This window comes from Phacochoerus africanus, chromosome 5 (assembly GCF_016906955.1).
Source record: "Phacochoerus africanus isolate WHEZ1 chromosome 5, ROS_Pafr_v1, whole genome shotgun sequence".
NCBI lineage: Eukaryota > Metazoa > Chordata > Mammalia > Artiodactyla > Suidae > Phacochoerus > Phacochoerus africanus.
Genome location: NC_062548.1, coordinates 77,809,621 through 77,827,796, shown reverse-complemented (window position 1 = coordinate 77,827,796; position 18,176 = coordinate 77,809,621). Strand labels below are relative to the sequence as shown.

The following is an 18,176-nucleotide window of genomic DNA, read 5'->3' as shown; positions in this document are numbered from 1 at the left end:
ATAGTCCCACTTGTTTATTTTAGCTCTTTTGCCTGTGTTTTGGGTGTGGTAGCCAAGAAATCATTGCCAAAACCAAAATAAGGGATCTCGTCCCCTATGTTTTCTTCTAGGAGTTTTAGAGTTTCATGTCTTACACTTGAGTCTTTGGTCCCCCAAAGGCAGAACCATCCTGAGAAAGAAGAACAAAGCTGAAAACATTCCACTTCCTGGTTTTGAAGTATATTACAAAACTATAGTAATCAAAATAGTATGATACTGGCATAAAAACAGGCACATAGATCAGAGGAACAGGATTGAGAGAACAGACATGACCTATACATGTACAATCAACAAATTTTTGGCAAGGGTACCAAGAACACGCCATAGGAAAAGGAAAATTTCTTCAGTAAAGGGTGTTGGGAAAAAATGGATATCCACATGCACACAAATGAAAGTCATTCTTTTCATACATTTTACTTATTCATTAATAACTACTAAGGATGTGCTCTGTGCATGGTGCTTTCAGCGTACTGACAGCAAAGTTCCCATTGTGGCTCAGCAGGTAAAGAACCCAACATAATATTCATGGGATGCAGGTTTAATCCCTGGCCCTTGCTCAGTGGGTTAAAGATCCAACATTGCCACAAGCCATGGTCACAGCTGCAGCTCAGATTCAAACCCTAGCCTGGGGACTTCCATATGCTACATATGCAGCCCTAAAACAAAAAAACAAAAACAAAAAACAAAGTACTGACAGCAACAGAGATTTGAGTGTGATATTATCTGAGCTCTGGGTGACCTGATAGACCCAAGGCCCACCTATTTCACGTTCCCTTTGCCAATTTGTAGTAAGCACCAGAAGGCCTGAGCCATCTGTCTTCTCACCTTGACCATTCCAGAGCCCAACCTCATCCATACACTTCACCTTCCCCCAGAAGAAATATCCATTTGATTATAGAACTTTTGGAATTTGGTCCAGGTGGTTGGGTCATGACTAGTCAAGGGCTTGAGGGAAAAAAAAAATGTATGAAAAAGTTTGTTAGTAGGGACTGGTCATAGAAATGTGTCCCCTGTTGTTTCAGGAGTTCCAGAGCTGTACAAGTGGTGGTCCTTCATGGAAAAAAGCATCCTGAAGTGAAATCTGGGAGGAGAGAGACAACCCATAGAGTGGAAGCAAAATATCAGACTATCAGGAGAGTCAAGCAGAGGTGGATGTTTGAAGAGTTAAATTAGGTCAGCCTGGGTAGGTAGAGGGCATTGCAGGACAGGCCGTATGATTCAGAGTATGGATGATGAGCTGGCCTGACTGCTTACCAATCTAATCTTGTATTAATAATCCATCTATTTTGGCTTCAAAAGGCTTGTCTCAAACCACCTCCCTTGTGAGTAAAGAATTTTCTGGAACTGATAGGTAGAAACAGTGAACTCATTGATTTTGTAGCAGGACAATTTGGTGAGATCAACTGTTTGCAAGGCTTACTTTAGCTATGAATGTCATGGGCATATGCCAGCCCACAAAGCCTGGTTCATTTGCCACGTTTTCCCTGGAACCAGTGGAGGTATCTGGGTAAAGGGAAAATATTTACCAGTAATTAAAGTGATAACAGTGATTACATAAACTTGCCATTTTCCCCCCTGAATGATATCCAGAATGTGGTTATTTCCCCAAAATCCTTTATCATGGTAATAGCTGAAAGGTTCAAGACTATATAAACCGAACTTAGAAAATAAATGAGACATGGAAATTCTTTCTTGCATGCAGTTGCCTAGAGTCTGAGAGAGAGGCAATATGAAATACCTTGTAAGTATATTTTCTGATTTTTGAATATAGACAATATGTTTTCTGAGCCAGAATAGTCCGGGGGTACTTCTCCCTCCCCCACCATGGATTCTTCAAATTATTCCTAAATGGAATTTCCAAATATTCATTTGGCCCATAACCTCCCTTTGGGAAAGCCTCTCTGTTTTGAAACATTAGAAGGATGGGTTTTCCCCAAAGAGCTGATAACTAATTTCTTAAAAGGTTAAGACTCTTTGGGGGTTTGGTAGATCATTGTATTGCGGGGTCTTCTTTTCCTAGATTTATCTAATTTACCAATTTCCAGAGAAGGAAAGTTGCAGAGGTATTTAATATATGGCACCCACTCTCCGAATAGTTGGGTAAAATGCCTTTGCTATCTGCATCTCCTGTTTCTCCCTGTTAACCTGGTTGCACTATGGTTATTGTTCAGAGAGCAGCTGTTTTCTTTTTCTTTGATGATGCCTCTCATTTTCATGGTGTCACTGCATGTGGAATATTGCCTAGTATGGTGGGGACGGGGAGGAAGGGGGTGCCTTGTTGTTCTCAGCTTATGTTGTTAAGTGCACTGGAGCTGAATGAGCCTTAGGTAGACGGGAAAATGAACTATGGGGTGTAGGGTAAGGTTCACTGCTCTTATCCCAGCCTGTTCCTGCCCCTCTAATGCTCCTTCCCTTACTCCCTGATGCCTGAAATGCCTTCAGCAGGTAAGGCAGACCCCTGCGAATGTCTCGAGAACTCATAACACTTGAGGAAAATCTACTTCAGGATAAAGTGTAAATAAGTGGTCTGTTATGCTCAGGCTGGGGCCAGGGCCAGGGGCAGGGGGGACTCTAGGGGAAAGGAAAGCAGGCGGATATCAGACTGAACAGGTGACCGGGTGGGAGAGGGTCTCCACTGGTTGGGAGGAAAGAGGGAAGTACAGAAAGGCAGGACTGTGGACAGGAATTAGCACTTGTTTTCCAGTTTGACCAGAAATGGTCCTGCACTATGGGCAGATCAAGTGGTGGTCAGGTTGCCTAATATTCAGCCCAGTGATTGACAGCCCAGTGATGCCACACAAAACAAAGGTCTCCTTGAATGGACAGCAAAGCTTTGCTTCTTGAGTGGCCAGTGGGTCCCACATCAATCAGTATGGTGACACATTTGGGGCCTCTGGGGCAAGTGACACGTGACACCGTGAAAGTCGTAGATCTTCTCAGAAGGCTCCAACCCCAGGGGTCCTCCGGGCTCATCTGAGGCTAAGAGATCCCTGAGAGGTGTTTGCATTACAGATGGCGTCTCCCGTCTTTATGCTCTTCGTCCTCGCGCCATCGTTGGCCCTGATGGTAAGTGAGGTGGACAGGCTCCAACCCGCCCAGTCTCCCTTTAGCAGAAGGATTTCAAAGATCACAAGCCGGGGTGGCCTCCCGCAAATGTCCCCCTTTAAGCCCGCAAGACGGGCGAGGCGGGAACTCTGGACTTTCAGCTGCCTCCCTGTTGCTTGCTCTTCTCCAGAACCCCAGGGACGGCCATCCTCAGGAGGGCTCTGTCGGAAGCCAGAGCATCCGGGTCGATGCCCTTGGAAGTATGATCAGCATCCGAGACAACAATGTTTTGAGTGAATGGGATGGAATCTTGGACTACGAGAACGTAAGATGGGGAACACCTTCCTCACACATGCCAAAGAAAGCCTTGCCCGCTTCCAGATTTTGCCCTTGTGCTTGTCCAGGGGTGGCGGGGTGGGGGGTGGGAAGGGGACCCTGTGTACATGGGCCTTCTCTGGGTGTAGGCTCTTGAGGGAATGCATCTCTCTAGGTAAGGGACCCGCCTTCCTGCAGTTGCAGTGACTTCCTTTTCAGCCGGCAACCCTAGGAGGAACTTCTGCGGTCTCGAGAGAACCCGCACCCCTTTGCAAGGTTGTGCTGGGTGATTTCTCAGGGCTCCCAAAGGCCTCTGAAATAAGAGATCCTTTTCAAGGACCCTTATTTCCTGTAACTGGCAGGGGCTATAGAGGTTCTTGCGTTTTGATCGCAGATTGTAATCGGTTTATTTCCAAGGCAGAAGAATAATTAATTTAATAATGAATTATATATAATATAAATAATTTATAATAATAATTAATTTTCACTTTTAGAAAATTTTCACCTCCCTTGCCCACATGGTTGGGTATGGTGGGAATGACTTCATGGAAAGAGGCTGGACTGGGGAGTTAATGCCTGTGTCCTTGGCCTGGCTCCCTGAGAGAAAAGCAGCTCTGTAGCCACAGAGACATCACTCAGCCTTGGCATGCCTCAGCTTCCTCATCGGCAAAGCAGCATCAGGAGTTCCCTGGTGGCCTAGCTGTTAAGGATCTGGTGTTGTCACGGCTGTGGCGCAGGTTCCATCCCTGGCCTGGGAAATAACACGTGCCATGGGTGCAGCCAAAAAAAGAAAAAGAAAAGAAAAGAAAAGAAAAAAGTGACAGCCTCGGTGGTTGCCTGTTCAACCCAAAAGGACTCTGGGAGGATTAAATGAAGGGAAAGCCCATACCCCTTCCTCCGGCCCTGCAGGCCCTCTGCCATCCCGCCCTTGCTGTATGGAAGTCCCCATCCTAGCTCCACCCTGGACTTCTTGGGACAGACCCTTAAACACAGGTTTTCTCTCTGCTCCTGCCTGGACCTCCCCTGCTCTGCCCCCAAACACCATCTCCCTCACTCTTGATCTGACCTGCTGCTGATGTCCTTAAGGACACATCTCCCGAATGCTCCCCAAAGGCACACAGTCCAGGGATTTCCAACTCTGTTTTAAGTCATAGAGACTTTCCATCCAACAATCCATTCCATAAAATTCCACTCTATGGAATGGAAGTCAAAATTACTCTGGCTGGGGAACGGGGGTGGGCTGGAGAATCTCTGCTCTTCACTAAAGCCCAGAGACGCCCAAGGACAGGCCCAGGGCCATGTAAGCGGGGTCAGTGGCAGACCCAGGGCTGAGATGTGAGCCTAGAGGTCTGACTCAGGCTCCTCTTCATGCCGCACATCTGGAGGACACTCTAATTCACACGCTGATGCCACATCTTGTCTCATCTTCTCATCTCCATGACAACCCCGAGGGAGAGGGCCTAAGATTTTTGCTTTACAGATGGGGAAGCTGGGAGCAAAGGAGGTGGCGGCAGACCATGAACAGGCCCTTAAATTCAGCTTTGTTACTGGGGCCAACGCCCTGCCTCTCCAGTCCCACCAGTCTGTGAGTGGTGTGCAGAGTGCCCGGGGATTCCTCCCACGGGCCTGCTGCAGAGACACTGCCATGGGCCCTCGGGGACAGGGGGCCCTGTATGCATTGCCCATCCTGCTGCTGTGCTTTGCTCTGGTGCCCAGAGCCACGCTCTACCAGGAGGCTCCACATCACACCCTGAAGAACAGCTATGTGCCCACACTGATGGCAAGGAGGGGTCCCCTAGATTGTGACTGAATGAATGACATGATTCTGCCATGTTGCTTTAAGGGCCTCTTGGCTGCTAAACTGTTTAGCAAGATGGCCTGTGTTCTGACCAAGATGGATAAAGCTGTCTTCCCAACTCTAGATGACATCAGTAAGGCCCTGGACCACCAGGTAAGTGAAACCAGCTCCCTGTGGCCTCCTCCTAGTTTGCTGCTTTCCAGCTCTGTATCCTGACCTCCTAGGACCAGGCTGTACAGATGGAGAGAATTCAGTTCAGGCTTCTTCTTCTTCTTTTTGTCTTTTTAGGGCTGCACCCACAGCATATGGAGGTTCCCAGGTAAGGGGTTGAATTGGAGCTGTGTCTGCGACCTACACCACAGCTCACAGCAACACCGGATCTTTAAACCACTGAGCGAGGCCAGGGATCAACCCGCGTCTTCATGGATCCTAGTCGGGTTAATTACGGCTGAGTCACAGTGGGAACTCCCCAGGCTTATTCTTTATGCCCACGAAAGTCCATCATCATGCGAAGGATCCCAAGTCCAGTGTGTGGCCCACTAAAGTCACATCATATGAATGTAAATGGACCAGTGAAAATTCCATGCAATTATATAATGTTGATGTATTCCGAAAGGGTGTGAGCCACCTGTTAGTGCATATAAATAGTTGAATATGAATATTAGTGTGAACTAATAGAGTAGTTTTATCTGCATACCTTCTCTCCTAACTTGCACACCCTTTAAACATGTACACACATATTTATCTTCTGTTGAAAATGAGCCCATTATTGCTGAAACTCTCAGCTGCTTAAATGACAAGGGTTGTCAAATAAATTAATAACATGCCTAGCACATCTGAGCAACACTAAAGTCTGTGGCAGGAGGGTGGCTGATTCTTGGAAAAACAAGAATTTGATAAATAAAATGATTTATCAAAAAATTTTTTAGAGGTTGAAAGTACTCCACTCATCTGATTCATAACAAGTAAAAACATAAGATAAATGAAGCATAAGTTAAAATCTATTCTATATTATCATTAGAGATCAGAAAAGCACTGGAGGCTGGAAGAGTTGAGAATTTAAGGGTAAAAGGGTCAGAGTCCCAGGGACACAGACACACGCATAGGTTTTTCTGGAGTAAAGTTGCCACCTTGTGGTCAGAGAGGAGATTGCTGCCAGAGATGAAAGTAGCAAATTTGGTTTCTTGGCTACCTGTGTAAATTGAATGGCCCCCATACAGCGGGATAGGTTTCTTAGCTCTTCCTCCTTGCTGCACCACCTCTATATGTTGTCTCACAGTTTTGAAATGCCTCCTTTTCCAGGCTTTAAAGCATTATCCATCCACTTGGGGCCTGACCTACACTGTCTTACCCAGCCGGGTCAAGAATTTAGCCCAGTACGGAGTGCCCATCAAGGACATGTGCCGAGACGTGCCCACCTACTTTGCCCAGCAGCAAAAAGAAGGTGTGTTAATAACTAGAAACCCAAGACCATGGCTGAGGCAAAAGGTGCAGTATGATGTTTAGGTACTTAGCAAATTCTAATGACAGTTGCTGGTCTATTCTATTTCTTTGCTAGTGGTTATAAAGATAACGAGGCCTCAGGTGTATTTCCTTCCCTCTGGTGGCAGAGATGACTTCCTAACACCAAGGTTCACTGGGAACACGAAGCAGAATTAACTTAGCTTTCCCAGAAAGGCTGAGGACAATGATTTCACCATTGGGATCTGACACTTCATCCCCCGCCCCCACCCCGCCCAAGCAGCATGGGAGGCACATCACTTTGAGGTTCCCAGCAGGCTTCTCAGATGCTGGAAGGCAGGACCCTGATGGTTAGGGATACTGGGAAAGGAACATCTCAGTGGCTGGCACCCCTCCTGGGGACGTGATGGGTGATCAGTGGTGACCGGCTTAAAAAGCTACCAGATAAGATTTCAAAATCGGCCTATTGTTCCAGATAAAATCAGTAACAACTTCCAACTGGACTGTTGCCTGTCACTTACATCTTCGTATTAACTAACCCTTCTTCATAACAGGAACTTCCAGCAGGAAAACAAAGTGAACTTGAGGGGCTGGATGGTTAAAAAGAATGATTAAAGATCAATAAAAGAAACAGATAAAGGGGGAGTTCCCATTGTGGCTCAGTGGGTTAAGAACCTGATACAGTGTCTGTGAGGATGTGGGTTCGATCCCTGGCCTCGCTAGTGGGTCGAGGATCTGGTGTTGCTGCAAGTTTCGGTGAAGGTCGAAGATGTGGCTTAGATTTGCTGTTGCCATGGCTGTGGTGCAGGCCCGGCAGCAGCAGCTCTGATTTGACCCCTAGCCTGGGAACTTCCATATGCCACAGCTATGGCCAAAAATAAAAATAAAGAAATAGATAACTAGGATGTGGGACCAATGGTTGCAGGCCTGGAGAACTTCCATTTGTTCCAAAGTCTCTGGCCAGTAGAGCTGTCCTGAGCATCACATCCAACTTGGGTGCAACTCACGATCTATCCACTCTAATCTGAGGTTTTAGAGAGATTACGGGATCTTTTGAATACAATGCTTGTCTTTCTCCTGAAAGGTACTGCACTGGCTATTGATCCGGATTCCTGCTCTGAAATCCAACTTCTGTCCTTCCTGGGACTCTCCATCTGTGGGGAGATCCCTGGGCTCTGAACCTCCGCGTCCACCACGTGGAGAGCAGACCTGCCTGGATGGGGCCGCTGACCTGAACCTGGAGCTTAGGGACCCAGCCCCTCTCTGCCAAAGGGAAGCTGTTCATTTCAGGCCTCCACCTTCTTTCTTTCCACTCAAGATCCAACTTTGTAATCTAAAAGCTGGGTACACCTCCTCCGTCTGGCTTAGAGCAATAAAGTTTCTTGCCTCCCTGGTCCAGCAGATGAGCCCTCCCTGCCTGCGCTCTGAGTCACTGGATCCTTGTGATATGCAGTCCGCTGCATATGACACCAACCCGGTGCCAAGGAGGACACGCCTCTCCTACCATGTCTCATTTCCAGGGGCCTTTCTTTGGGGCATCCCTTGAAGAATGTCTTGAGAAGGAGGGCCATAAACAAATAAGTAAATAACACAGAGACATTAGCCACAGCACAGACATAAGCTTTCAGGTCTGAGGTCCCATCTCTGCCTTCTGTAAATCGAGGCTGAGACTCTGCGGAAGCTATTCACTGTGGCCCCGTCTACATGGTGAAAGTCTGCGAGAGATCCAAGCAGGTGGAATGAAGCCTCCCTGGACCTCTCTTTGGAACTGGTCTAAACCCCTTTGTGGTAACCCCCAGGGGTTTCTCTCTGCTATAAATGAATAAGGGATCTGGCCTCTTTTTTTCTTTTTACTGCCACACCTGGGGCATATGGAGGTTCCCAGGCTAGGGGTACAATCAGAGCTGCAGCTGCCCGCTTACACCACAGCCACAGCAACGCCAAATCCAGCTGCATCTGCAACCTACCGCACACCTTGGGGCAAAGCAGGATCCTTAACCCACTAAGTGAGGCAGGGATGGAACCCGCATCCTCATGGGGACTATCTGGTTCCTAACCCACTGAGCCACTACGGAAACTCTGGGACCCGGTCTCTTTGCACCCGTTCTTTAAGTGTCCCTTCCTACAGCTGGGAGGAACAGAGAGCCTCCACAGGGACCAGCGCAAAGAACATCGCTGGCCCAGGCGGGGTGGAGTGGAGAGTGCTGAATGGCGCATGTGCAGGAAATGGGAGGACTCGGGCTGATCTCAGCACCGCGGTGCTGAAAAGCGGTGCGCAAGCTCCGTGGAGTCTTGCTGTGATGCGGCTACAGTCAGGAACAGAAAAGGGATGGCATGGGAAAGGTCCAAGATAAACCTCTAACTGGGCTTAAATAGGGTATGGATGGGGCAGCCAGAGGCTCTGAAACTATGGATTTGGTCACATGTAGCTTGTCAAAGATAAGGCAGATGGAACTACGTGTCCTGTGCACTCAGGGTGGAAGTATCAGAAGTGACAGGACCAGGCTTGGTCAACCAGAGGCCCCGAGAGGATCACAGAGGAGAGTCTGGCCCCCAAGGCCTGGCCCAAAGAGTGCCCAGCGATCAGTCTCCAGAGCTGGCAGTCCTTCCTTGAACTGTATCAGCCTTGACCTTGACATCCAGCCTCCAACCACTTCAGGAACCAGTCTCCTCCTGGTCCTATGTGCCCACATCCTGTTACAGTTTCTGGACCCCCTGTTCCCATGCCCTCTGTGTTGGTGTGGGCACTGCTGCCTACGGACCACTCTGATGCCCATCACGCCTTCCCCTCTGGACTTCTGAGCTTCGGCTGCTCCTGAATTTCCCATCAGCTCTGGGCTCCACCTGATCCTTATAACATCCCTGCTATTTCTGGGAGATTTGAGACCCCTGGCCCATCTACCACGCTTATCTCTACCTACTTCCATCCTGGTAGACACTCTGTCAGCCAGACTCCTTGCCTCTTGGAAATTCTAGGTTCAAGGCCCCCTGCCCTCCTATACATTATCACTCTTGGCTGTCATTGGCTCAGCTGTAATCATTCTGTAATAGCTCTGAGAAGCCACAAGCACAGTCCTCTAGACTTTACAGGGCTTGTCAAAGTTAAGTTTTGGTCCCTCAGGTTACAATCTTAATCTGTATCCTATAAAGAATCTTCTGTGCATGCATCAGGATTTAGATCCATTAGGAGATGGGACTGGGAGGGACAAAATTCAAAAAGGTCATAGATTGGGTGACTCATAAATGACAAACATTTATTTCTCACAGTTCTGGAGGCTGGGAAGGCCAAGATCAAGGTACCGGCAAATTTGGTGTCTGGTGAGGGCCCACTCCCTGATTCATGGACGGGTGTCTTCCGGCCTTGTCCTCACATGGCGGAAGGGGCAAGGGAGCTCTCCAGGGCCTCTTTTCTAAGGGGCTAGTCCCATTTAAGATAGGAATTCACAACATTCAGTCTCTAGCACCAGCTTATTGATGACGTTTATCCTTAGAGGTCATCCCACTCAGCACTTAGTGAAATTTACCTTATTTGAATCTCAAACCAGCGCCCTGCATCATGACACAAACCTGTTCCATGCTTATCAGGACCCGCAGCCTTCTGTTTAAAAAACGCCATCACACTAACATCATAACAAACGCTTTCCTCCCTCTGAGATTGAACAGCTCAAGCTTCTTGCTAAGTCCTTTGCAATCGTCTTTGAGTGTCTCTGGAAGGGTCTTAGGAGTAAACTAAGAATTAGCACACTCATCTTCCAAGCAGGGAAATCCTCTTTCCTTCTTCCTTCCCTCCCTCCCTCTCTCTCTCTCTCTCTCTCCCTTTCTTTTTTCTTCTCTTCTCTTCTCTTTTCTTTTTCTTTCTTTCTTCCTTCCTTTCTTTCTTTTTTCTTCCTTCCTTCCTTCTTTCTTTCTTTTCTTTTTCTTTCTTTCTTTCCTCGCTCTCTCCCTCCCTTCTTTTCTTCCTTCTCTATCTCTCCTTCTTTCTTTCCTCTTCTTCTCTCTCTCTCTTTTTTTTTTTTTTTCCTTTCTTGGCGCAGCTGCTGATACTTCCTCTCAGAGCTGGGGCCGGGGAGGGGACCGGGAACCCACAGCCCACAGGACCCTCAGCTGAGCCATCTCTACCCGTAGCTGCTCCTCTGTGGGGTGTACTTGCTGCCCCATCTCTGACACTGATCCTGAAGCCTCAGGAGGAAATTGGGCTCGCCCTCTGGACTCATTGCAAAATAGGAAAGTTGTCTCCCCCTCCCCACGTTTTGGTGGTGTTCACATTGCTGCAACATACGCCCTGGGGTCTTAGAGAAATTGCAGTGAAAAGGGCTTTTCTCTTGTGCTGCTTCTGTTGTTTCTACTCACAGCCCTCACCCACCCCCTGAGGCCTCCAGCACGATCCCTCTGGAGGCTGGACTGGAGGAAAATCTGAGCACGACAGGACACATCACAGTGTGCTTGTCATTGCCCCTCCCGTCTAGGATTTGTTGTTGGGTAAGACTGTGTCCCAGCTGTGTCTGTCCTGAGCTTTCCATCTCCCCCGGCTTTGTCCTTATCTTCCTGTAGAGATGCTCTGGAGGGATCACCAGAGGTCCTTGGTCATGTCTAAATCCCAGCTGGGGACCGCACAAGACTGTCCTTCCAAGAAATCTCTGAGATGTTTGTAAAAATTCCACTCTTGCCCAAGAGGCTTTTTTCAGCGAGGAGGCCCAAGTAAGAGGTCAAATTCCCTGCCTCCGGGTTCAGAGAACTATGCTCCAAGGAGAGCGCTCCCTGAGGGGGAGTCCTGCTCCCTCCACGAGCACCACCCCTCCTGAAAAGCTCTTAACTCTTCCTGTGGTGCCTGCTTCTCTGCAGGCACCACAGGCACTGTTACAGTCCAGCCAGTGACAGCCAAGAGTGATAATGCATAGGAGGGCAGGGCGCCTTGAACCTAGAATTTCCAAGAGGCAAGGAGTCTGGCTGACAGAGTGTCTACAGGGATGGAAGTAGGTAGAGATAAGCGTGGTAGATGGGCCAGGGGTCTCAAATCTCCCAGAAATAGCAGGGATGTTATAAGGATCAGGTGGAGCCCAGAGCTGATGGGAAATTCAGGAGCAGCCGAAGCTCAGAAGTCCAGAGGGGAAGGCGTGATGGGCATCAGAGCGGTCTGTAGCCAGCAGCAGGTCTGCGGGTATGAGTGGGCTGGCTCACCAGCCCCAGAGTTGTAGCTGCTGGTGCTTGTTCTCTGGCTCCCTGCCCTCTCCTCCCTCTCAGCTTCCCCAGGGGCTGCTTATCCTGCCAAGAACTTAACTGATTCTCCTCTTCCTGCCACCTCCCTGGGGCGGAGAGAGCGCCCCCCATGCTTGAAGCTTTATCTTGGCAGTTATTCCCTTGGAATGTCTTCATTGGTCTTGCCCGTTCTGGGGGTGCTTTTCACCTGAGTGCTGCCCCCCCCTCCCCCGGAGCTGATGGCATACGTTCCTACATAGGGCTGGCTCCAGGCGTGTAGGCCTGAGCATGAGCCTTTGGTGCTGCTTCCTGGACCACATTCCCAACACCCCAGAGAATTCCTTCATGCAATGCCCAGGCCATACTCTCCCCCCAGCCCTCACCCCAAGGAAGTGGAAAGGGACAGCAGTGAGATCTGAGGAGCTCTTGGCAAATCAAACACGCCCTGGCAGGACCAATAGATTGGAGGCCAACCTGAGACTATAAGAAGCTGGTGACTGCCCCAGGATTCTCTCTATTACAGCAATCAGGTCAGGGCGCACAGGAGAACAGCCAGGTTCCCATAGGTAATTAACAAGAGGATGGGATGGTTAGCCACGGACAGGGTGCCAAACCTAAGGCCATGCCCTTTCGGTGAGCCAAAGGAACTGATTTCTAGATGAGTTGAGAGGTGGGATGTGTTAGACACAGCGAGGGTCTCACTTCACAAGGTCACAGGCATGAGCAAGAGGGACCTATGCTCCAGCCAGGGAACCCTTCAGCAGGGGTTAAAAGGATGCTGAGGGAAGGGGCTTACTACCTTACCGTGGCATAGACTCCTGGACTCCAAGCCTCAGAAGCACTTGATTCAGTTCTTAGACGTGTCCTGAGCCCTTCCCATCAGAGTTTCTACAACCTCCCCCATTGCTCCTGGTGCTGAGGGAGCTACAGGGGTTGGTGTCTGGGCTAAGAGGATGAACAGGCCGGACAGAGCGAGATGGTGGGCTCTGAGTACCATGTATCTCTCGGTCCTTCTAGAAGCAGCACATAGCCTGGTACATCCACAGCATGAGTGTGGACATGTGGTGAGCCTGGAATTCCCAAAGGAATTACAGGGGTGAGGGAAACGGAGGCACTAGTGTTGGAATGGGCCCTGATCCTCCGATAGGTGTGCCATTGGACTAATTTCTCTACCTCCTTCAGGTATATTTGTAAGGAACTTTATTTGTTTATTTATTTATTTATTATTTTGGCTACAGCTTGCAGCAGCATGATGTGGGATCTCAGTTCCTAGACCAGGGATTGAAACCAGCTGCAGCAGTGAAAGCACTACTTCCTAACCACTAGACCACCAGGAAACTCCAGGAATCCTTGTTAGCTGCAGATAAAGAAAATAGAGTCCCAGTGACTTAAGCAGCTAGGGGCTGAGCCGCATCATGTGATTCCAGAGAAAGAAAATCCCAGCCAGTGCTGTACTTTGAGGAACGTAATCAGCTATGCCAGCTCTTTCTTTCCTTAACTTTCCTCTCCAAGGCTGCTGCCTGGCGGTCCCCGAATGGCAGGTGCATCTCCTGACATTAGCGTCATGGTCACAGACAAATCACCAGTAATGAGATGGAATCTGTGACTTTAAAAGATTCCCAGGAAACAAAATTCCAAATGTGGACAGCTTCCCAGGGGAATTCTACCAAACATATAAAGAAGCAGATGAAAAATAAAATTGTTCAACAATGCTAATTATCAGAGAAATGCAAATTACAATGAGATAGCACTTCACACCTGTCAGCATGGCTATCACAAAAATTACCACAAATAACAAATGTTGGCAAGGATGTGGAGAAAAAGGAGTCCTTGGTATTGTTGGTTGGAATATAAATTAGTACAGCTACTACATAAAATGATATAGAGGTTATTCAAAGAAAAAAACTAGAATAGAACTACCACATGATTCAGCAGTTCCACCCTTACATATACATTTCCAAAGGAAATAAAAACACTATTTCTAATTCTATGCACCCTTATGTTCATTGGAGCTTTATTTGCATAACCAAGATATGGAAGCAACCTAAGTGTCAACCCATAGATGAATAGGTAAATACGATGTATATATATACACAATGGAACAAATGGAATGGATAAAGATACATAGACAGGGAGTTCCCGTCGTGGCGCAGTGGTTAACGAATCCGACTAGGAACCATGAGGTTGCAGGTTCGGTCCCTGCCCTTGCTCAGTGGGTTAACAATCCGGCGTTGCCGTGAGCTGTGGTGTAGGTTGCAGATGCGGCTCGGATCCCGCGTTGCTGTGGCTCTGGCGTAGGCTGGTGGCTACAGCTCCAATTCAACCCCTAGCCTGGGAACCTCTGTATGCCACAGCAGCGGCCCAAGAAATGGCAAAAAGACAAAAAAAAAAAAAGATACACAGACAGACACATACACATAGGAATATTACTCAGCCACATAAAGCATGAATCTTGCCATTTGCAACAACATGGATAGACACAGAGGGAATTAGCCTAAGTGAAATAGTTCAGACAGAGAAAGGCAAATACCATATACCTTCACTTACATGTGGAATGAGGTAGAAGAATTGATATACAGTGAGTTAGAAGAATTGATATCCAAATCAAAAAATACAGAATAGACAAATGGATAAAGAACAAGATCCAGCTCTATTCTGTCTACAAGAGACTTGCTTTAGATTTAAGGACCACTAGGCTGAAAGTGCAGGGATGGCAAAAGATATTCAATATAAGTGGGAAACAAAAGCAAGAAGGGGTGGCTATGCTTATATCAGACAAGGAGACTTTATGTCAAAAATTGTCACAAGAGACAAAAAAGGTTATTACATAATGACAGAAAGCTCAATTTACCAGGAAGATATACCAGCTATAAATATATGTTCACTCAGCGTCAGAGCACCTAAACATAAAAAGCAAACATGGAGAGACCTAAAGGGAGAAATAGCAATGCAATAATAGTAGAGGACGGTGATCCCCCACTTGTAATAATGGGTAGATCATTCAGACAGAAAACCCATCAGGACTCAGGATACTTCAACAGCGCTATCGACCAAATGACCCTGGCAGACACATACAGAACGTTCCAGCCAACAGCAGCAGGAGACACATTCTCCTCAAGCACCCATGGAACATTCGATAGGGTAGATCATTTGTTAGGCCACAAAGAAGTCTTAACCAATTTAAGAAGACTGAAATATTTCCAAGTATCTTTTCCTACCACGATGGGATAAAGCTAGAAATCAACAGCAAAAGGAAAAATAGGTAAACTCACAAGTACGTGGGGATTAAACAAGCTACTCCTGAACAACCGCTGGGTCAAAGAGAAGCCCAAGGGGAAATGAGAAGATTTCTTGAGACAAACAAAAATGAAAAGAGAATACTATCTTTCCTTCACAGCCCTTAAGAAGGGGCTCCTTTCTGGAGAAGGTTTAATGGAGCCTGAGCTTCCTTGAAGATTACATTTGGACTCACTCCTTTTAGGCCGGGGCCTGGCCTCCTCTACCTGCTTCTCCTAACAGGTGTTCAGCATGACACCAGCACTGAGCGGTGTCAACTGATTTAAAGCAAGCAGAGTCAGGAAAAGGCAGAACTCAAAAGTCCTGCTTTAGGAGTTCTGTCGCGGCTCAGTGGTTAGCAAACCCAACGAGCATCCATGAGGATGCGGCTTTGATCCCTGGCCTCGCTCAATGGGTTAAGGATCCAGTGTTGCCATGAGCTGTGGTGTAGGTCACAGACACAGCTTGGATCATGCGTTTCTGTGGCTCTGGTGTAGACTGGCAGCTACAGCTCCGATTCAACCCCTGGCCTGGGAACCTCCATGTGCCGCGGGTGTGGCCCTAAAGAGACAAAAAGACACACACACAAAAATCAAAGTTCTGCTTTAAAAATGGTACAGCACAGGGTATATCCAATCTCCTGGGGTAGATCATGCTGGAAGATACTCTGAAGAAAGAATGTATGTGTGTGTTATGTATATACGTATATGTATGACTGGGTCACTATACTGTACTATGCAGGGTTGTGATTGACAAAACACTGTAAATTCACTATACTCTAATTTTTTTTTGTCTTTTTTTTTTTTTTTTTTTTTTGCTATTTCTTGGGCCGCTCCCGCAGCATATGGAGGTTCCCAGGCTAGGGGCTGAATCGGAGCTGCAGCCACCGGCCTACGCCAGAGCCACAGCAACGCAGGATCCGAGCCGCGACTGCAACCTACACCACAGCTCACGGCAACGCCGGATCGTTAACCCACTGAGCAAGGGCAGAGACCAAACCCACAACCTCATGGTTCCTAGTCGGATTCGTTAACCACTGCGCCACGACGGGAACTCCATTATACTCTAATTTTAAAACCCGGGAATAACTAATATAAAAATTAATAAGGATAACATAGCGTCTAAGTACATTTGAAAAGTTGTCAATCATAATAGCCCTTCCCTTACCCCACCCCCACCAGTCCCAGCCGCAGGAGTAAGAATGTGTCCCCCCATGATTCAATTAGGCTCTTTTCCAGAGATTTTTATTTTTATTTATTATTATTTTTTTGTCTTTTTGCTATTTCTTTGGGCCACTCCCGCGGCATATGGAGGTTCCCAGGCTAGGGGTTGAATCGGAGCTGTAGCCACTGGCCTACGCCAGAGCCACAGCAACGTGGGATCCGAGCCGCATCTGCAACCTACACCACAGCTCACGGCAACGCCGGATTGTTAACCCACTGAGCAAGGGCAGGGACCGAACCCGCAACCTCATGGTTCCTAGTCGGATTCGTTAACCACTGCGCCACGACGGGAACTCCCTGTCTATGTATCTTTATCCATTCCATTTGTTCCATTGTGTATATATATACATCGTATTTACCTATTCATCTATGGGTTGACACTTAGGTTGCTTCCATATCTTGGTTATGCAAATAAAGCTCCAATGAACATAAGGGTGCATAGAATTAGAAATAGTGTTTTTATTTCCTTTGGAAATGTATACGCAAGGGTGGAACTGCTGAATCATGTGGTAGTTCTATTCTAGTTTTTTTTGTTTGAATAACCTCTATATCATTTTATGTAGTAGCTGTACTAATTTATATTCCAACCAACAATACCAAGGACTCCTTTTTCTCCACATCCTTCCAGAGATTTTTTAATTAAAACTAATTTGAAATTAGAACTGAGTCCTTTCCTCTCTGATGATGTCACAGGGAAGATGGGGACCTCAGGGCTTACAGTGATGTGGGTTGTACCACCACGGAGAAAGCCAGTGTGAGATCTTGAGGCTGACACGTAGTGACAGTTGAGAGTGGAAAAAGATACAGTCCGGCCACCGTCTAGCACCTAGTTCTAACTACCCAACCAAGACCAGAATATCCCTATCTTTCTATGATGAGCTGAGATTATAAATTCCACAGTAACCCCTTGACTTGGTTATTTTGATTTGGGATCCATCCCTGGCAAACACCAGGGTCCCAGCTCATACACTCTACCATTCATTTGGCACTTCATTACACACTCTTGACCGTTGTTATCAAAAGTTTTCATATAAATGACCCACTTCCCTAACAAGAAAACCACTTTCTTTACCGTGGTAGTTTTGCCAGCATATCTATCCCAGCGCCGAGCACATGGTCAGTGCTTTAAATATAGTCATCAGTGGTTATGAAGGAATGGATTACAGTGTGAGGAACAGGAGCAGCTGATGACAGACAGACCTTCTTATTAAAGTGGTTCCTCTTTGTTCTGCACTTGTACTCGCTGACCAGCCCCTATGAGAACAACTCCATGATCTGTGAATTTGCCACCTTACAGAATTGATTCGAAATATTAGAAATTATTTTCTTTTTCTATATGGACTTGACATTCCCAGTTAGGTCCTTCTTGCTAAGATTTTCAGCAACGCGCATCTTTCTCTGGGTGGTGGGTATTCTTCTCGCTCTCCTCATTCTGGGACAAAATATATCACGATAGTGTTTATTAAGGGAGAATCTACTCTTTGATGAGCTAAAAGACACCTGCGTGGGTAGTTTTCCTCATCCGAGCAGTCAAGTTATCTGATGAGGGTGTAACTAACCCACCCTTCCCAGGTAGAAGTCACTGCCACCTGAACCCCTGCTCTACCTCCGCTGCCCCAGTATGTTGGATGGACAGATGGGGAGCTGGTCTAAGTGTCAGATGCAAAAATGGAGACTTGTACATAGCTGACCACCCTAATATGAATGTGACTCACTTATATTATCTGAGGATTTTTACATTATGCACTTTATTTGAAATCTTGGCAATTTCTTTCCTTCCGTATATTGATGTAAACATTGTTTGGCTGCCCTTTGCTATTTAC

At 47.3% G+C, this 18,176-nt stretch overlaps 1 protein-coding gene across 1 annotated transcript; it reads left to right on the top strand.

The window, feature by feature from the left end:
* The first annotated feature begins 1,714 nt into the window (after positions 1-1,714).
* On the top strand, positions 1,715-8,054 carry LOC125126827 (gastrokine-3). The gene is made up of 6 exons (XM_047779219.1): positions 1,715-1,780; positions 3,052-3,105; positions 3,275-3,409; positions 5,243-5,350; positions 6,500-6,641; positions 7,743-8,054. Exons 1-6 carry the CDS (start codon positions 1,769-1,771, stop codon positions 7,835-7,837), a joined length of 546 nt encoding a protein of 181 aa, XP_047635175.1. The 5' UTR covers positions 1,715-1,768; the 3' UTR covers positions 7,838-8,054.
* Positions 8,055-18,176: the final 10,122 nt, after the last annotated feature.